Here is a 22,198-nt window from a genome sequence, read left to right as displayed (position 1 = left end):
AATTTGGAACTCAAAACTTTTTTTAAATGTTAAAAATCATTTTAACATGAAATTGAAGGAAATTACACATATACATACAAATATAATTTTGTATTTGTGGGAAAGATCTGCACTCAGAATATGGAGTTTAGAGCCTTTCATTTAGTGAAAGCTCAATACAAGTTTAGTTCTGAGGAGACTAAAGATATGTTATGGAGTCAAGAATACACATCACAGAGAAGAAAAATGCTCATAAATGCTTACCTCCAAAGGATCAAATATTATGACTGGTGCAGTCACTTTATTCATTTTTGCAGCCTTTTGGATGATATCTTCTGCCTCTGTAAATCTTCCTTGAGATATCAGCCATCGTGGGGATTCAGGAATAACCCTGTAATTGAGTTTGGGGTTTAGTTCTTATGGGCTATTTATTTTGTTCTCAGAAGCTGTCAATTCCATAATGATAATTTTAAAAATCTCAGAAAATAATATTTTTCTTAAAAAGTAATTTTAAAAATTAATGTGTTTTATTAAGAATTCCTCCCCCTCTGAATTTTTCCCTCTACAAGTTTCTTAATCAGAAACTTATGGCATGTGGATATATACCCATTTTAAAGAGGTTTTTAGGAATATTGAGACCAGGATAACCCAAAACACATGGTGACAGAGACATTACTAATTAACATAAGATGTAAGTAGCCAATGAGATATTCAAGGGGTTACCTGGGTATCTTTGAAGGATTGCCTGGGAGTTATGTGTTAATTCCTTCCTTGTAGAGAGCCACTGTGGTGTGATTGAAAGAGTTCGGGACTTGGAGAGATTCAAGAGACCTGAGTTTAAATTCCACTGTGGGCATTTAGCTAGTTGCACAACTGTAGAGAAATCACTTAACTTCTTAAAAGTTCAATTTCCTCACCTGTAAAATGGGGACATGTGAGATCGTATCTATGTCATAAGGTTGTTTGAGGATCAAAGGAGGTAAGATATGTTGACAGTTTTGCAAACCTCAAAATATTGCCTCAGGTATATTATCTGGGCAAGGATGGCAATGCCTTGTACAGGATGGCCATTTAAAAATAGTTTTAAAGTATTGAATAAGTCAAACAATCACCTAAAATGAATTATGACACTCTGCTTTGGCAGGGTTCCCTACATGAACGAAATCACAAGTCTTGATAACTTCTCCTCCCCCGCCCCCCAACCATGGAGGCAGCACAGTGGATAGAGCACTCATCCTAGACTCAGAAAGACCCCAAAAAGCCAAACCCAGCTGAGTGATCCTATATAAGCCACTTAAACTTGTTTACCTCAGTTTCTCAACTATAAAATAGGGAAAATAATAGTACCTAGCTCTCAGAGTTAATGAAAGGATCAAAAGAGATCATATTTGCAAAGCACTTAGCACAGTACATGGCACATTTAGTTATTTAACTCTTCTCCTCCCCCCCCCCACCAGTGTTCAAACACAGCATTGGAAGACATAGCTTTTTCCCTTTCCCATTTCAGCCCTTGAATTTCTCAGCTTTCCCATTATCAACTATTGTGGGTTTTTAAAAGTAGTTTCCCTGGAAATTTAAACTCTATTAAAACAAACTTCTAGGTGTATTTTCCCCCTGATATTATTAGGTTATCCAATACTAGTGATAACCTAATTGAGAATTGGCCAGAAACAAAAACCTTGCAAATCACCATGGCTTATTGTCTTTCCCCATGAAATTGTAAGCAAATAGAGAATAGAGACTGTCTTTTACCTTCCTTGGTATCTCCAGAATTTTGCACTTTGCCTGGAATACAATCAGTGCTTAATAAATGTTTATTGACTAACTTTAAAAGATCCCATATAAATCCATTTGTCCTTCTTCGAAACAAATGCCTGTCAGTCTGCTGACATACATTATTAAGTAGTACTAGTTACCCAAACCCTTCCTGCTTCCACTTATCCTGAAATATATTTTGACCAAGGATCTTAGCTCATATAAATCTTGGTCTAGTGTTGTATGGTGTTATACTTATTTATGAATACATAAATATTTTGTTCACACAGGCAAATACACACAAATGTTTAGATATATAAAGTACACATATGTGTATATATACATATGTATGCATATATGCATATGGAAGCATGGAAGGACAAGATATGTGTGCATGTGTATATATATATACACATATATATATGCTGTTTGTGTACAAATGTATGTATATGTATACACACACACATCCTATCTTTCCACATTTTGACAAATTATAGGGGCCTAATATCACATGATCCCAGATGGTTGAATTAATTATGTTTCTGCAAGACCATCTAGTGTGAATAGGCAGATTTGGGAATTTCTCCATGGGGTTCTCTATCCAGCTCTATAACAATTCTAGTTATTCTGCTGTTTTCTCAGTTCTAGAGTGTGGTGCAAAGGAATCTTGTTTTTCCACGTCTCCTGCATGATAATACAACTTTGAATATTTGGTAAAGGCTTTTGGACCTGAAGTTAGAGGCACTAACCTTCTGGCCTATTAGAACAAAGGCTGTGCTGAATTCTGTGTGATGTACAGCTAACAAAGGGAACTCATAATTTACTTGGTACCTATTAAAAAACAACAAAAAGAGAATCATTTCTAGGAATTTTTGTACTGCAATAAAAATAACAAACTGTGTTTTGGGTAAATAACATGAAGTGTGCCCTCAAAAGGGGAAAGAAGATAGTACCCTTTGAGGGTGTGGGAAGGCTGGGGGAATGGAGCAAAGACCTATAGTATACTTATGCAAAGTCTCAAGAATGAGCTGGGCAGAGCAAAAGAAGGCTCATCTCAGCATACTATTGGGGAACATCCTATTTAAATTAATGATTCTTGTCAACCAAGTGCTAAGGTCTTTGGTTTCTATAATCTTCATCTATTTGAGGGAATTGAGAAATAAGTTTTCTTGAGAGAAATAATTCATTTTGGACCCTTACTCTATTCCAATCAATATTAATCAATTTGATAGAATCATATCAGAGTTCTGTATATAAGGCCAGAGACCTGTGAGCTATGGATTCTAAGTTCACTGGCTTAACTATAGAAAGTTAGCTAAAGTCCCTCCACCCTTGTTTTGCCTTGTGATTATGACAACTACATGGAAAGTCCCCTCAAATATTTTTGTACCTCTGGATCAACTTGTCCAATAGGAGCAAATGATTATCTTAGGACCATTTAGGTCACTGATTGTGATGGCTTGTACCATTTCCTTCTGCCCAAATTAAGGAGAATCCTGTCCATCTTATGTGAAGATATTCCTTGCTTCATCCAACTTGTGACCATGCTGAACATATGACATATTCAGTGGAATTATTCTATATATGGTAGCTGTTCTGGAATGATTGGATATCTAATCCTACAAAAATAGAGCCCTGGAGGAGGCGGCATCTTAGATTGTGAGGAAGATCTGAGGTTCACTTCATTAGAGGGATCCATGGACCCTTTAATAAAGTGCCATTGGCTCAGACCTCTGCCTCAGTCTCTCATTGTAAATAGGATAATTTTAATCTCCACACTTCACTGGTGGTATTCATTTTAGAGGTCTGGGTGTGGTGGAGAGAGGATGCAACACAGGCGTCTGTGTGACTGTTTAGAAGTTTGTGAGCAGAAGCAGAGTCAGATTTCTTGACTGTCCAAGAGCAAGAGGGAGTGAGTGAGGAGAGACATGAATGAGTATGTTCAGAAGAGACAGAATGAGTGAGTGAACCTGAGTGTTGACAAAAGGAGGAGCTGTCGAGCCCTCACTGCTCATTGAATCCTGATGATCCTCAATGATTTTTCCTCATTCCATTTGTCCCCTGACTAACCCCCACATTGGGGCAGGAGCAAGAGTCTTTAGGGATGTGCTATTTAGAGCAATCTTTTGCTTTGAAGGGGGAAATAATTGTTGAGGCTGGGGTTCTTCAACTGTCAGACTCAGACAGATTGGAGCCAGGGCTACGGGAGGTGGGTACTGTGTCAAAGAAGGGATGAGATAATACTTGTTTTTACAGAGTAATACCTGAGACAGCTTCTGCTCCATACCCCGGCCATACCCTCATACTTTCCCTATTAACTGGGGAACCTGAGAGAAATACTATGTTAAAGCTAGAACAGGTTATTTAAGGGATTTGGGATAAAACCAAAATAGTGGGTTTCTCCTTTTAAACTGAAGCAGTTTTTGGCCTGCCATTTAGGTACCTAGGTAACAGTAAATAGAGCACTGAGCTTGGGATCAGGAACATCTGAGTTCAAATCTAGCCTCAGATTCTTACTGGGCAAGTCATTTACCTCACCTGTATTTGATAATAATATAACACCTATCTAGTGTTGTTGTGACAACAAAATGAAGTAATATTTGTAAAATATTTAACATAGTGTATGGCACTACTTAATGGATACTTAATGAATGTTTGTTATTTTGTTCTCTTGTTCCATAAGGAAAAGGAAGAAGTTGCCTCTTACAGATTTGTCCTTCTCTTTTCTCCACCTACTTGAGTCAGTTTCTCCACTTGCCAAACAAAATCAATGCACTATGGTTGTCACTTGGCTAGCAGCTTCCCCATCTCAGGTGAACAGGGAGACCAGAGTCTACCTCTGCCCACCTGACATGACCTAAGTACCCCATGAGAAGATGGATTCAAAAAGAAGAATCAAAATGCAATCCAGCTCAACAGCACACAAATCAAGAAGAAATAATGAGTATATGTATAGTCTAGTCCAGTAGTCCTCAAACCTTTTTAAATAGAGGGCCAATTGACTGTCCCTCAGACTGTGGGAGGGCTGGACTCTAGTAAAAACAAAAGCTCACACTCTGTCTCCGCCCCTCAGCCCGTTTGCCATAACCTGGTGGGTGCATAAACATCCTCAGTGGGCCGCATCTGGCCCACGGGCTGTTGTTTGAGAACCCCTAGTCTAGTCAAATCAAAAGCAAGGTATTGAGGACCACCAAGGAGATAAACCAAGAAAGTTAAGTAGGTTTTTCATGGTCAAGGAAGGAAATCAAGAAATCTAGATGCATTCATTGGGCTGTACACACAGAACTCCAAACACTTATGGACATATGTAAAGATAGAGACTGAAGGAAAACTTCTATACCACAAAAACATTATTGAGATGGCAGCAGTAGTAGCAACATCCTATCCTAGAATGAATTTAATTAAAGAGGGTCTCAATAAGGCATAATGGTCAGAAGTATAGCTTAAACCTAAACATTACTTCCCTTAGAGTAGAAATATTAAAGGGAGCAGATAGATATTCTAGCTTTCCGAGGAGCTCAGGATGGCCAACAATGGTATTCTGGCCCCAAATCTTCTGCTTTCCCAGCTGGCAGGAATTAAAGTCTTCCTTGGAGACTTGTTGGAAGAACAGATACTAGAGATATTATTCTTATCTCCATGTAAGCCACATCTAGACAAACCCATGTTGGCATCCATAACCTACATAGGCAAAACACTAACACACACACACACACACACACACACACACACTCACTCCTTACACTTATAATTAAAATATCCTTTGAAGACAAAGGCACCTAGGGGGACAAATATATGGCATGTTAGCATTATTCCCAGTGAGTCAATTCAACAGGGACGCCTTTCTTTTAGTCATGTCTCTTCTACACAGATCAGTCACATTTCTTGGAATAATGAGTCCCTAGAGATTACAGACAGGGAATCTTCATATCCATGCTCAAGCTTTATGGGCTAGTTACCAATCAGTAATAGAGGAAAAGACTTTGCTGTTTTTAAAGAACAGAAGTAAAATAGTTTCTTTTTGAATGGATCCTGTGAAATATAGCTGAAGGGATTAACAAAGCTGGGGGTCTTCGGTTCAGGCAGGGGCCAGAGTGGATTTGAATCCTCATTCTTTTTCTTATTACCTGTGTCATTTTAGCCTCTTTTCTGTGTCTCAGTTTCTTCATCACAGGATGCTAAATGACACAGTGGATGGAATGCTAGGCCTGGAGTCATGAAGACCTGAGTTCATATCTTATCTCAGACAATCAATCATTAGCTATGTGACACTAGGCTATTAAGTTGGCCTTAGTTTCTGTCTGCCTTAGTTTTCTCAACTCTAAAATGAAGGTCATAATAGCATCTCTCATAAGGTTATTGTGCTGATCAAATGAAACTATATATATATATATAAATAATGTATGTGTGTGTATGTATATATATAGTGTTTAGCACAATGTCTAGCACATGATAGGAACTTAATAAATGCTTATTTTGCTCATTCATCTGTGAATTGAAAGGTTTAGACAGAATGGCCTGTAAATGTCCCTTCTAATGCGAAATTCTCTGAAAAGCTTGACTCACTTCTCCTGATTCTATACCCTCCCTCTCCCCAAGACATCTTAGGTTTATATTGTTAACCTTAACTACAAGATTGATTAAGAGATCATTTTTTAAAAATTTCTAACACACTTGAGAGAGAAGCAACAGAGCTGGTTGGAAGGGAGAATAATTAAGGAGGCATTTATTGTTTTAAGTTTTATCTTCTTTTATTTAGATATTACGTATTAGGATCTCTTAAAATTGGTCCTGCTCAGTGAAATTAGCCAGTGGGATGTGGGATAGGATTTCTTTGGGACATCTACCTGCCATTGTGGTTCTATTGTGGATTTCCCTGGGGCAGAGTTGCTTTATAAAGAAGTGGGTATAATGTCACTGTGACTTTCCCTTTTGATTCAATTTGACATTCCAACTTAAGTGGTATTCATGAAATCTGTTTAGTAAGCATGAAGTTTGGCTCTTGGTTTCAGGATAAGAAATGGTCAGCTACATTGGATTTATGTCTAAGTTCTACCAGGCTCTATTTCAAAATTTGGGATTAACATGTGAGGGAAAATATCACTGGCTCCCTCTATTAAATTAAATCTAGTGATCCATCAGTCTCATACGTTAGGAGGCACTCATAGCTTGTATCAAGAAAGCAGCTTTTCTAGAAGACAAAGAATGGACTAGATTCCATTTGTGATTGTGATAGAATGAAGGAAAAGGTAAGTAGGTAGCGTGTTAAATGAATATAACTTTGTGCTATCATCAGATAATGCACATTCTAATATAAAGTGAAAAGAACTTTATGCTGAAAACATGACCAAAGACAGTGCCAACCTTTGAGGTCTAAACAAAATACTAAGCCTTGGGAAAATATGATGACAGAGGTTTTCATGATGCTAAATAAGAAAATCCCATAAACCAACAAAGGCAGCTTTCCAGATTTATTGATGGGAGATTAGGCTACAGCCAAACCAAGAATAATTATAAGGAATTTTAATGGATTTTTAAAATCTCTCAGAAGAGACAGGATACTTTCTCTTCCTGCTTCAATATGAAAAATAAAAAAATAAAACCACAAAAGTCACTTCGAAATCATCCACAAAACCTAATGTTGTTCCAAGAAAGTAGGATTAAAAAGCTATCTTTCATTTCTGTGCCTCCCTCAAATGTCAAAAGAGGCAAAGAAATCTATTAAATTTCATTGTTCTCTCCCCCCTGCCTCCTGTTAAATGAATTCTATTTCAACAGGACTTTGGGCTATTTTTCAAACTCTAGTACTATTTCAAGAGGAAATAAACCACAAACTACAAACTCCTGACTAGAAGGAAATTTTTCTTTTTCTTAAAAAAGGTACTTCTCAGGGAAGCTAGTTGATGTGGTGGATAGAGCACCAACCCTGGAGTCAGGAGGACCTGGTCTCAGACACATAACACTTCCTAGCTGTGTGACCCTGGGCAAGTCACTTAACCCCAACTGCCTCAGCAAAACAAAAACAAAACCCCCAAATCAAAAAACTTCTCTCTGTGCCTCTCTTTCTTCCTCTATCTCTGCCTGTCTCTCTGCCTGTCTTTTTCTCTCTCAGACTGCAATCCTATGGAGATAAGCAAATACATCTTAAAAATTGTAGGGAAAGTCCTGTCAGAAATATTGAAGGACTTTATATGTATTCATAAACAAAAAAAAAAAAAAAAAGAGAGACTATCTAAAGGAAGACAAGAGTAGAAAGGGAAATTAGTAGCATATGAACAAGAAAAACAGGCAACAGAAAAGACAGCTACAGGTTAAGATCTCTGCTCTGAGAGTGGCACTTTCAAGCAGTCATGGAGGACCCTAACCACAGTTACCACATTTATCAGTGAGATGGAGCATGTGGTCTAACTGACCCCAAAGCAGAAGGGCCCATGTTCTTAGCAGGCACCAAGACAAAAAATAAATAAAAAAGAAAAGCCCGAAGCAAGGTAACATTTCCACCCAATTGGTGATCTTAAAAACTGTAGCTCCAGATGTGCCCCTATGTAGGGGAATGCCTGTGAACACGGTCTCACTCACCACCACAGCGGGACACACAGCACCCCCGGCACGGTCAGAGCCAGTAGCAACATCCGCCAGTCTCTGATGAAGTAAGCAAACAGTGGCAGCAACATGTAGCCAATTGCAAAAAATATGCAAACTCCTAATGTAGAGAATATAATACGAACTGATTTGCCAAGTATCTCTGTTCCTGTTCAAAACAAGGGAGGAGTATTAGCATTGTAACTCACTTATTTTTATATTTTCTCTTTACATTATTATCCAACTTTGTTATGGAGTTAGAGTTCAAGTTAACGACACTTAAAAAAGAAGGAAGTATTTCTCAGGGATCCATATGCAATTCTAGTGAATTCTAGTGAAAATCTAGTGTCTCCTCCTCATAGTTTGAGAGAAAGTTCCCATGAGATTCTAAAGACCAAAAATGGACCTGACTTGCACAGAATATTGCACACATGGTTAGATGTGTTTGTTCATGATGTGTTAAGCTGTAGGGGAAGGGAAGGTGTAGAAATGACTATGACATAAAAATAAAAGGCATCAATGAAATGGATTAAAAAAAAACAACAACACATTATCGTATCTTAGAAATGGCCCTCCTCAAAGTGAGACAAGCCCCTCATTTGCTGGAGGTAATCAAGCCCCTTGGAAGCTTAAAAAAATCCAAGACCACTCATCTAATTAGTGAATTTTACTTTATTGTGTGGTAGAGACTTTATGAAAACAGCCCAGAGTAGTCTGGTAATGCTCTGAAGAATGAAATGGGATGTGTGTGTGTGTGTGTGTGTGTGTGTGTGTGTGTGTGTGTGTGTGTAGCATGCATTTCTAACATTCTTCTATGTAACTAAATTTTCTTTACCACAAATCAAGATGATTATTAAATTTATCTTGACTTATTGGGAAATAAAAGAGTTGAACATTACTTCTGCTTTTATTTCTAAGAGGTTATTGTGATGTTATCAACACAAAGGTACCTAGAAGAGAGAAAAAAAATTGGACCAAAGGGAAGGAGATGAATTTAACCCCTTATTTTCTTCTTTGATTTCCCAGAACCTGGAATAAAAAGTTGTCCTGCAAAGAGTTTTTGTGCAAAGAATCCCTTTGTAGGTAGAAACATTTAATGACACTGAAAGAGAAGGAAGGGCAGTTGCTAATGGCTGGAATATAGGAATTAAGATAAGCTGCGGCCAATGACAATCTTGCTTTCTATCTACATCCAGGCAATAGAACCCATTGAAGAGATCTCATAGATTACTAGATACAAAACAGGCAGCACTTTAGAATGAAGAAAGGGTTAGATTTGGAGTTAGAAGACCTTTGTTCAAATTGTAGCTTTCTGGATATATTAAATTGTACAGGATGACTGGAAGGTTCCTTACACCTTGAAACTTGGCAATGACCCTATAATCCAATTCCTCAGAGGAGAGCTTCTGGTGCTTACTAGCTGTTGGATATCAAGAAAGTTGCTTAACCTCCCATGGCTTTCAGTTTCCTCATCCATAACATGGTCCTTTCTAATTCAAAATGTATGATCTTATTATCTGACTTACATGCATAAACCTACATGTTCATTCATGTTTAAATAAATTTAGTGTATACAAAACACCCAGTGTTTGCAAAACTTGTGTAGATCACTGAATACCAGTTCACTGTCATAGAATGTTTTGTTGTCTAAAGATTTGCACAGTTAATTCCAGAGAGATATCACCCAAAGGCTGCCCACCAGAGGATTTTTTTCCTCCTTAGTCACAATTGACAAAGACCTTTAACTAAGGAATAATAGAGAAGTAGTCACCTGTGGAGTGGAAGGCACACCTCACTGATGAAATTATTAAGCCCTAAAGGCTTAGAAGGATATTCAGGGCTCTATTTAGTGCTACAGCTGCAAAGATGAAAGTTATTCCACCTGTGTGGGCCTCCACTATAAGTGATCATCAGTCTGAATTTTTAGCATTCATCAGAGTTCAACTCAAAGTATTCTTTTGATCTCCTTCAGATTTTAATGAGGACAGGCTATTCATGAAGTATTCTCTAGGAGAAGGGAAATGGGTATTCAAAAAGCTTTGCTATCAGTCAGCTATCTAATTGCAGAAGTGGTGAACTTGGAATCAGAAAATCTTTCAAAATGGTTCTGATACTTCTGAACTCTGTTGCTAGAGATAGCTCTAACCAGCTCTAAGATAAATATTAGTTAATTTTCTACCCTTTGTTCATTGTTCAACTACACATAATAGTTTGCTCAATAAGTGCTCATTGAATTGCACTTAACTCAAGTTGTTTAGTTCAGTCTTTTGATGGGAAATCTAAATTTCTGGTAGCACTGTGGATCTCTATCCACCTAGGTCTGGATCAGGAGAACTGAGGTCAAATCTAGCTAGCCGTGTGACCCTGAATAGTTACTTTATTTCTGTTTGCCTCAGTTTCCTCATCTGTAAAATAAGGATAATAATAGCACTTATCTCTCAGGATTGTTGTGAGGATCAAATAAGATAATAATTGTAAAGAGCTTAGCATGGTGCCTGGCACATATAGCATATTCTATATAAAAGCTAATATTATTAAACATGTTTTTACAAAAACTTTCTGAAGGATGCTTACATAATTAAAGAACACATAATCTTTATGGCAAATATAATAGAGATTCAAGCTATTTCAGCTGTTTGTAGACAGGACAATAGTGTTGGGATATTTATCTCCTTAGCGGTGGTCTATTTGCCCCTGCTTTCTGAGGCTCACTGAGGCAGCTTCCCAGCTTACATGTTCCCATCAAGCTCTTGTCTTTTAGAAAAGGGAACTTTGCCCAGAGGATGTTCCTATTCCAAATTACCTCTGGGCACACCAGTCTAAATCTTATATCTGTAGAAATTTGGGGATTTTTCTAGATTTGGAAATTCTAGAAAGATTTTATAAATATCCAGGAAGAACCATCTCCGGGAAGGACCTAGATAGAGCCTTTCCAGGTTAGGGCTCAAGATACTTACTTTCATGTCTCAGTTCCCAGAGTCAGGTCATTTTGTGAAAATTAATGCTAAGGACTAGGAACTATCATCCTATTTGCTCCATTTCCAGTATTTCGATGCTGCCTTCAAAACTTGGTGAATTCCATCCTCTATAGGAATGCCATTGTTACTCCCAACAAGGATTGAGAGGGGGGTCCTGGAGCACTGCCTACCTTGAAGTTAGCTTCATAATTTCTGTTTGAAACTGTAATCATCAAAGTCATCTGGGTCTCAGACATTTGCCCCTCTGAAGAGGAAAGCCATGGGCTACACAAAGATAAGGCATAAAATGAGCCAATGTAGCCAGTCTTCCTACCTTTCTCAGAAAGATAGGTGGGAAGACTTGGCTACTATTCAATGAGTTCCCACTAAAATACTCAATAATCTTTCCAAGTGTGGCAGCGAATTAACACATAGGGTCTCACAAAAAGTAAGTGGCAGAGCTGGGATTTGAATTAAGATTATCTGACGTTCACTGACTGAAAAAAAATTTCTCTTTTATTGGAGAAATTTTGTTGCTACTCATCCCTTCCCTCATTCTCTTCTCAAGTTAAAGTAAGATTTCTATCTCCTTTGGTTTCTTATAATGCTTGGTTTATACCTATTTTAAGGTACCTTCTCCCTTATAAATATATGTGTACATGCCATAATAATAATAATAATAATAATAATAAATAATAGTATTCATATAGCACTTACTATGTGCCAAGTGCTTTACAAATATTTTATCCTTATGGCAATCCTGGGAGGTAGACGATATTGTTATCCCAATTGTTATTGTTACAGACGAAGGAAACTGAGGCAAATAGAAGTTGAATGACAGTCTCAGGGTCACATAGCTGGTAAGTGCCTGAGGCTAAATTTGGGCTGAGATCTTCTTGACTTCAGATTCAGTGCTCTACCCAGTCTCCCCACTACCTACTCTACTCATTCAGTTTCCTTGCCTTCCTTTCTAGATTCTCTGTGAGCTACTTGGAGGCAAGTGCTATTTTTTATCTTTATATTTAATATAGAGACAAACACAGTTATTCCACATACTAAGGACTAAATAGATACTTGTGCAATGAATGAAAACAATTTTATTTGCCCATCCCTCATAAGTAACAGCTTCTGCTAAGTGAGGAGTTTAAGTTGTACAATACCTCATCTTGCCTATTAGGGAAAAGACTCCAGATGAATTCTTTTGCTCAGAGCATCATTGAGTTTGGTCAGTCATCATATCTTCCTTATTTGTAAGGTTTGTTGTCTAAAGTTCCTTAAAATCTCTCTGAAATCCTCAAACTACTGTTGACTGAATATATTATTTAATTACTGTGAGGATCTCTGCCTCAGACCTTAGAATGTTAAGAAGAGACCCCAGAGGTCATATTGTACAACCCCTGCATTTTATAGATGAAACAACTGAGGTTCCAAAATATTAAGTGACTTATTCATGGTAATACAAGTAGCAAATGGTATATTCATCTTTGAAAACATATCTCTATTCCTTGTCATTATAATAGTGTTGTCATTATAATAGTGTATATGAAGTACTTAGAAAAAACAGAACATTTAAAAAATATTGTACCTACTGAATGTAGTAATAGTTTGTTGCATCTGAATTTTTATTTGTTTATTTTTAATAGTATTTTTTCTCCCAATTACACATCAAGACATTTTAGCATTCATTTTTGCAAGATTTTGAGTTCCAAATTTTTCCCCTTTCTTTCTTATTTTTCCTCTTCCTAAAATGTTAGGCAATTTGATATAGGTTATGCATTTGCTATCATGAAAAAGATATTTCTATAGCAGTCACAGTTGTGAAAGAAGAAATAAATAAAAAAGAAAAAAACACAAAAAATAATAGTGAATGAAAAACATATGCTTTGACTGGCATTTACATGATTTCTAGATCTGGGTATGGATAGCACTTTCTTTCATGAGTCCTTTGTACTTATCTTGGATCATTGTGTGTTAATGAGAAGATCTGAGTCATTCATAATTAATCATCACAAAGTGTTGCTTTTTTTCTGAAATCATAAATTTTTTTATTGCACAGTAGTATTTCATTACATTCATATGCCACTTTTTGTTCAGTCATGGGCCTTCTCTTAATTTGTAATATTTTGCTACCATGAAAAGGACTGTTATTAATATTTTTGCACATGTAGGTAGGTCCCTTTTCCTTTTTTATGATCTCTTTGGGATACAGAGCTAGCAGTATTATTGCTGAATCAAAGGGTATATAATTTGGTTACCATTTGGAAAAAGTTTTAAATAGCTCTCCAGAATGATTGAATCAGTTCATAACTACACCAATAGTGTATTAATGTCCCAATTTTCCTACATATTCTCCAAAATTCAACATTTTCCTTTTTTTGTCATATTAGCCAATATTTTAAGTGTCAGGTGAAAGCCTAGAGTTATTTTGATTTGCATTATTCTGATCAAAGGTGATTTAGAACACTTTTTATAAGCCTATATATACCTTCAATTTCTTCATCTGAGAACTGCTTGGTTATATTCTTTGACCATTTACCAATTAGGGAATGACTTGTATTTTTATATACTTGACTCAGTTCTCTATATATTTGAGAAATGAGGCCTTTATCAGAGATATTTGCTATAAAGATTACTTCCCAGCTTTCTGCTTTCCTTTTAATCTTGGTTTCATTGATTTTGTTTGTCTAAAAGCCTTTTAATTTAATAGAATTAAAATTATTTATATTTTGTAATGTTCTCTATCTCTTGTTTGGTTATGAAATTGTAGCTCATTTAACTTCTTTAATAATTGGAATGCTATATTACTTGGTGCATATATATTTAGTATTGATATTACTGCATTGTCTATTGTACCTTTTAGGAAGATGTAGTTCCTTATCTCTTTTAATTGTCTATTTTTGCTTTTGTTTTGTCTGAGATCAGAATTGTTCCCTCTGCTTTTTATTTTTTCATTTTTTTTAATTTATTTATTTTTTTTTTATTTTTATTTTTTTTATTTATTTCATTTATTTATTTTTATTTATTTCAGCTAAAACATAGATTTTGCTTTAGCTCCTTAGTGTGTGTGTGTGTGTGTGTGTGTGTGTGTGTGTGTGTGTGTGTGTGTGCTGTGTGTGTCTGTGTGTGTGCTTCAAGTATGTTTCGGGTTTTTGATCCATTCTGCTATCCATTTTTGTTTCCATAGGAGAGTTCAGCCCATGCACATGCACAGGTACAATGGTAATAACTGGGCATGTGCCCGTCATCGGGGTTGGCCCGCCGGGGGGGCCGCGCTCGCTTCACCCGGGCTCCAGGGAGGACGGGTCGGGGGGGGGAGGCGGGTGTAGACGCATCGACTGCTATCTTCTCTTCTGTCAATTTCTTCATTCCTTCCCACTCCCCCCTGCCTTTACTTAATCTCTTCCTTTCCTATTTTTATGTTTGGTAACAGATTTCTATATTTAACTGATTGTGTATATTATACCATTTTTGAGCCAATACTGATAAGAGTAAGGTTCAAGTGATTCCCATTGCTCACCCTCCCATCTTCTCCTCCACTGTAACAGATCTTTCAGGCGTCTTTAGGTAGAATTATTTACCCCAGTCTACCTTTTCCTTCCTTTTGCATCCAGTGTACTCATTTTTTTCATTCCTTATTTTTTATGTTATTCCCTCAAATTCATCTTATACCTGTATCCTCTAAGTATATTTCTTCTATTAGTGGTGCAACTTTAAATAATTACAAATATCATCTTCCCATAAAGGGTTATAAACAGTTCCATTTAATCCCCTGTTTTATTTCCGTTTTTTACTTTTTTTAGGTTTCTTTTGGATCTTGATATTGGAGATCAATTTTTTTGTTCAATTCTAGTCTTTTCCTTATGAAAGCTTAAAATCTAATCCTTCTATTTCATTGAATGATCATTTTTTTCTTCTGGGATATTATGCTTAATTTTATCAGGTAAGTGATTCTTGGTTGTAATTCCTTTACCTTCCAGAATATCATGTTCCATGACTTCTAATCCTAAAATCTCAGCAGCTGCTAAAATCTTTATAGTTCTGAATGTGGCTCCCTGATATTTAAATTGTTTCTTTCTGGCCATTTGTAATTTTTTTTCCTTGACCTGATAGTTTTATAATTTGGCTATAATTGGAGTTTTTATTTTGGGATCTCCTTTCTGTGATAATTGGTAGATTTTTTTCAATGCCTATTTTGTCCTCTGGCAATTTCTTGAAAGATGCTGTCCAGATCTTCCTTTTGATTATGGCTTTCAGGTAGTCCAATGATTCTGACATTGTCTCTCCTAGATCTCTTTTCCAGATCTGTAGTTTTTCCAATGAGGTATTTTATATTTTCTTCTTCTTTCATCCTTTTGAATTTGTTTGATTCTTGATGTCTCATGTAGTCATTAGCTCCCACTTGCCCAATTCTAGCTTTTAAGAAGTTGTTTTTCCCACTTAGTTTTTGTACTTCCTTTTCTATTTGGCTACTTGTACTTTTTTAGGATGTTGTTTTCTTCAGTCAAATTTTTAAACTCCTTTTCCATTTGACCATTTCTATTTTTTAAGCAACTGTATTCTTTGTCTAAGCTGTCAATTCTTTTTTTTTCATAATTCTCTTGAGTCACTATAATTTCTTTTCCAATATTTATTCTATCTCTTTTTATGATTTTAAGCTTTGTTTGAGTTCTTCCATGAGATATTTTTGGGCTTGAGATCACTTCCCATTTTTCTTTTGTGTTTTGTCCATAGGTGTTTTGACATTGTTGTCCTCTTCTGAATTTGTGTCTTGGTCTTCTCTGTCACCATAACAACTTTCTATGGTCAGATTCTTTTTGCTATTATTGGTTTTTTACTCATCACTTTTTGTCCCTTTTCCTTTCTTTTAAATTTGAGCTTTCCTCCCAGATTAGGAAGGGTACTATGTAAGGCTTCTTGTAATAGTGACTGCAGGCTCTGGCTATTTATCTGGTGCTGCCCTAATATTACCCTGAAGCCCGTGGAAATCCTCATGGCTGATGCTGTACTGAGGGAGTGGAATTGGGAGAGTGGTTGGTGCTGCTGGAGGCTATAGGGATCTGACAACTTACCTGGTGCTAAGTTGGGGTTCTGGTGATAATGTCTGGCATGTATTAAAGCCAGTGGAATATTTCTGCATTTGGCCAAGACTACACTGAAGCAGGGTGCCTGTCTACCCAGGGCGACACTGAAGCATATGGCTATTTTCAGGATTAAAGTCTGCTGGTTCCCCTGGCTATGCTGAGACACCATGGAGGTCCTGTTGTTGACATTTGCCTGCTCCACCACACTGGGACTCAGAATTTCCCATTGATTTGCTGAGATGGGGCTTGTTGCTGGGATGCTTCTTGATCTGGACCAGCTATTTGCTATACCCAAGTAAGAAAGAATTTTCTTGCTGATCCTCCATGTTTCTTAGACTAAAAGACTCTTTTACCCTGTCTTTTTGCTACCTCTGCTGTTCCAGTATTTGTTTTGGGGTACTATTTTACAATTGTCTGGAGATGAATAAGAAAAAGTTATAGCAATTTATTGCTTGCTTTACCAAATTAGCTCCTGGAAGTCTCTCTGTAGTTGCTTTTTAAAATATTTTTTATACAAAAGGTCAAGAATTTCAAGGGAATTAATAAAAAAATCAAATGAAGGTGCCCTAGCTGTACTAGATCTAAAATTATATTTATTATAAAGCAGCAGTTACCAAAACCATTTGGTATTGGCTAAGAAATAGACTAGTTGATGGAATAGGTTAGGTTCAAAGGACAAAATAGTCAATAACCTTAATAATTCAGTGTTTGACAAACCCAAAGACCTCAGCTTTTAGGATAAGAACTCACTGTTTGACAAAAATTGCTGGGAAAATTGGAAACTAGTATGGCAGAAACTAGGCATTGACCTACACTTAACACTGTACACCAAGATAAGGTCAAAATGGGTTCATGACCGAAGCATAAAAAATGATATTATAAATAAATTAGAAGAATATAGGATAGTTTACCTCTCAGACCTGTGGAAAAGGAAGGAATTTATGACCAAAGAAGAACAAGAAATCATTATTGATCACAAAATAGAAAATTTTGATTATATCAAATTGAAAAGTTTTTGTACAAACAAAACTAATGCAGACAAGATTAGAAGGGAAGCAATAAATTGGGAAAACATTTTTTACAGTCAAAGATTCTGATAAAGGCCTCATTTCCAAAATATATAGAGAATTGACTCTAATTTATAAGAAATCAAGCCATTTTCCAATTGATAAATGGTCAAAGGATATGAACAGACAATTCTCAGATGAAGAAATTGAAACTATTTCTAGCCATATGAAAAGATGCTCCAAGTCATTATTAATCAGAGAAATGCAAATTAAGACAATCTGGGATACCACTATACACTTGTCAGATTGGCTAGAATGACAGGGAAATGATGAATGTTGGAGGGTATGTGGGAAAACAGGGACACTGATACATTGTTGGTGGAATTGTGAATACATCTAGCCATTCTGGAGAGCAATTTGGAACTATGCTCAAAAAGTTATCAAACTGTGCATACCCTTTGATTCAGCAGTGTTACTACTGGGCTTATATCCCAAAGAGATTTTAAAGAAGGGAAAGGGACCTGTATGTGCAAGAATGTTTGTGGCAGCCTCCTTTGTAGTGACTAGAAACTGGAAACTGAGTGGATGCCCATCAATTGGAGAATGGCTGAATAAATTGTGGTGTATTAATGTTATGGAATATTATTGTTCTGTAAGAAATGACCAACAGGATGATTTCAGAAAAGCCTGGAGAGACTTACATTAACTGATGCTGAGTGAAATGAGCAGGACCAGGAGATCTTTATATACTTCAACAATAATATGATGATCAATTCTGATGGACGTGGCCATCTTCAACAATGAGATGAACCAAATCAGTTCCAATAGAGCAATAATGAATTGAATACCAGTGAAAGAACTCTGGGAGAAGACTATAAATGAACCACCACATAGAATTCCCAATCCCTCTATTTTTTGTCCGCCTGCATTTTTTATTTCCTTCAAAGGCTAATTGTACACTATTTCAAAGTCCAGTTCTTTTTGTACAGTTGTATAGACATGTATACATATATTGTATTTAACTTATACTTTAACATTGGTCAATCTGCCATCTGGGGAAGGGTGGGGGGAAGAAGGGGAAAACCTGGAACAAAAGGTTTTGCAATTGTAAATGCTGAAAGATTACCCATTCATATATCTTGTAAATAAAAAGCTATTAAAAATAAAATAAAATGCTTTTTATTTAGTGGCAATTTCATAGAATCTAATCAATCTTGAGGTTGGAAGGGGAACTATGCAATTCGACTTTCCACCCCACTCAGAAATTTTCTTTATAATTCCTTGACATTTACCATCTCCTATCTGTGCTAGTTCATATCCAGTGAATGGGGTCCTTACTTTTTGAAGAGACAATCCATATCAGCTTTCACCATAGGGAATTTTTCCTATGGGTTAATCAAAATCTTGCCTCTCTGTAACTTGCTACTGTTACTCCTAGTTCTATCTTCTTTTGCCAAGGAAAATAAGTCTGATAACTCTTTCATTTGTCATTTTTTCAAATATTTGAAGACAGGAATGATTTCCTCCTGAAATACTCCCTTTTTCTGGGGTAAACATCACCAATGCCTTTTAAACAATCCTCAGATAGTACACTGATGAGTCTTCTCGCTATCCCCATTCTAGGATAGCTGGGTGACATAGTGGATAGAATACCAGCTTGGTGACAGGAAGAATTGAGTTAAAATACGATTCAGGCACTTCTTTTCTGTGTGACCTTAGGTAAGTAACTTTACTTTTCCTCAGTTTCCTTGTAAAATGTAAAATAATAATACTTATCTTGCTGCAATGTTATGAGGATCAAACAAGGTAATTGATATGTGTGTATGTATGTATATATACAAATAAATATATCCATATATTTATCTATAGCACTGTATTTGGCACATAGTAGTATAGAAATAATTATTATAATTATATACCTTATAAATATAATTTGTTATGTGACATATAACATAATAAATATAATTATTATACATAAATAAATAATTATATTATGGTATATAATTATAAATGATTGTTTATATATGATTATGTATACAGTATGTAAATGATTATCCCTTTCTCTCTCCTTCCCTTTCTTCATTGATTATACTGTGTGTGATTATACTTCAGTTCTGCAATGAGAAACTTTTATGAGTAGTATTGGTCTCTGATGACCCTTTTCAAGAACCTGAGCTTACATGGCTGACGATTGAGGGCTGAAAGGTATCTGGAGATAGAAACAAGTTTAGTCAGATAAAGAATTAGGGACTGAACATGTGCTTCCATTGGAATGGAGGACTCCTGGTAAGGAAATTCCCTCTACCACTTGAGGTTGGCACTTTCTTTGCAAATTATTCTTAGAGATGTGTCCAAAGAACAAAGAGATCGTGGCTTGCCCAGTCACATTGTCAGTATGTTTCAGAGCCAAGAGGTGAATCTGAGTCTTCCAGATTGGTTCTCCACGATATAGTCTTCAAGTCAAATAAAGCACACAACTATTTAAGCTCTGATTTTAAAAAATAACACTAGATGTCGCTGTTGTAAAATCTTTAGTCCTAGGGAGTATCTACAGTAAATTTCTCTAGAATTTAAGAAACTTACTCAATTTAAATAGATCTGGGATTTACTGGGATGGGAAACAGCTAATTTCCAAAGTCACCACTCACTCGTGTTCTATTTCAGACTTGAAGACCCATTCAAAAAATAAATAAATAAATCCCAGAATAATAATAATAGGATATAGAAAAGGGAAGTAGAGTGCATAGAACCAGAATGTTACAGCCTTCTTAGTGGAAGTCTAAATGAGTCTGCAAAAGCCGTTAACAGCCTCTTAACAGTTTTAAGCAGTCCAGGCAGCTTGGAGAATAGGATAACTCAGACTGTGAAATCAAGAGTCAGGATTCAAGATAGTAGAAAGTCAAGAGTTTCTGTAAATACCCCACCTCACTTATCACTAACCCAGATGTAGCCTGTGTTCAGGCTGATTTTACCTGGTAAATTCACTTATCCCAACTGAGTTTATCTCTCCCTCTCCAGACTCAACATAAAGTATATCTAGAGAATTATGGCAGGTTCATAGGTTTAGATATACCGGGACTTTTTAGAAGTTTAACCCTGACATTTTACAGATAAGGCTAACAGAGAGAAGTGACTTGGCTGGGGTCACCTAAGTAGTAAGTAGAGAATATATTTATATATTCCAATATAATCCCAATGTCTATACTCCCCTATATACCAAGATGTTTGGAATGGGATAAATTGTAAGCCACTATAAACTCATTCATTTTGGAATCACAGAAAGGCTGAAAGGCTTCTACCATAGAGATGGTTAATTGTACATTAGATAGAATTCTAGGCTTTGAATTGGCAAGGTCTGAATTTAAATTCTTTCACACATTCATTTAACTTTATATACTGAGTAAGTCATTTAACTTCCCTCAGTTTCAGTTTTCTCTTCTGTAAAATAGGGGGAAATAATAGCATCTCTCTCCCAGAGTTGTTGCAAGGATCAAATGAGAAAATACATGTGAAGCACTTTGAAAACTTTAAAGTACTATTTAAATGAAGTGTTATCCTGATCTCATATTATCATTTATTCTAAAAGAGTTCCATGGCAAGTGGTGCCTAAAAGCAATTAATACATTACTTTAGAGAAACTTCTCAATAGCTTCCAGTGGTCCTCAAACTTTTTAAATAGGGGGCCAGTTCACTGTCCCTCAGACTGTGGGAGGGCCGGACTAGAGTAAAAACAAAAGCTCACCCTCTGTCTCTGCCCCTCAGCCCATTTGCCACAATCCGGAGGCATAAACATCCTCAGCGGCTGCATCTGGCGGCCGTGGTTTGAGAATCCCTGGCAGACCTACAAGAGGAGTGGACCTGGATTTTTCTGCTAGTATTGCCAATCAAATTCTTAGATCTCATTATGTCCTTTTCTCTTTTCATTTAGGGTAGGTAGACCTGTGGTGTCTTCTCCCAGATTGTTAATCATCTTCCATGTAACATTTCTCATAATTGTTCTTATAGTTTTTGTTAGGGAAAACTTTTTTTTTTCCTTAGGTAATAGATTATTTCCCCAAATAGTCTGTCTTTAGAAAGGCAGTGCATTCAGTATTGACTCATAAATGTCACGGTGACAGTTACAAAAATGAAGAAGTCTGGTTTGCTAAATCTTGAACTGAAACAACACTAAGAAAAAAATCCCACACAACTTGTTTCCTCCCTTCTAATCTTGCTCTTAATTTCACTGATCTCAGTAAGCAACAGCTAAATGTCTCAATAGATAGATTGCTGGGCTTGTGGTCAGGAAAACCTCAGTTTAAATATGGACATCTACCAACTGTGTGACTGTGGACAAATCACTTAACCTGTTTGCCTTAATCCACTGGAGAAAGAAATGGCAAAGGATATAGTATTGTCTTTGCCACCCCCCTCAAAAAAAAAACAAAACCCAAAACCCCAATAACAACCCATATGAGGTCACTGAATGACTAAATGGCAACAATAATTAGAGTAAATTTGGTTTTTTGACTCCAGGCTAAGCATATTTCCAAATAATTATCAAATAAATTAGAGAGGTGGTCTGGTCCAGTGGACAAAGCTTAGAGAGAGGAAGAACTGGACACAAATTCTGACTAACCCTTCTTAGATGTCTGACCACAGACAAGTGATTTAATCTTTCTGAGCCTCAGGTAACTCATTAAATAATAAATTATAAGTAGATTGTGATCTTTCAATGGAGGGAGTTCCCATACCTACAAAAAAATCACAAGTATTTGAAACTGACTTAACAAAAAGTTGCCTGGGAATGTAGAAACTCAGTATGGCTCTTTACAAAGCCCATTCAGACAGAGGGTAC

General features: G+C 36.4%; 1 protein-coding gene across 1 annotated transcript in view; it reads right to left on the bottom strand.

The window, feature by feature from the left end:
• SLC22A4 (solute carrier family 22 member 4) overlaps nucleotides 1-22,198 on the bottom strand; it is an 81,906-nt gene that overhangs the window by 25,029 nt on the left and 34,679 nt on the right. The window contains exons 4-5 of the mRNA XM_074290975.1: nucleotides 8,314-8,485; nucleotides 244-370 (exon numbers count right to left, since the gene is read on the bottom strand). Of these exons, the coding sequence (XP_074147076.1) occupies nucleotides 244-370; nucleotides 8,314-8,485 (299 nt within the window). The remainder of the gene's footprint in view (nucleotides 1-243; nucleotides 371-8,313; nucleotides 8,486-22,198) is intronic.

The sequence above is a fragment of the Sminthopsis crassicaudata genome, chromosome 2 (genome assembly GCF_048593235.1).
Source record: "Sminthopsis crassicaudata isolate SCR6 chromosome 2, ASM4859323v1, whole genome shotgun sequence".
NCBI lineage: Eukaryota > Metazoa > Chordata > Mammalia > Dasyuromorphia > Dasyuridae > Sminthopsis > Sminthopsis crassicaudata.
This window is presented reverse-complemented; position numbering and strand designations above follow the sequence as displayed.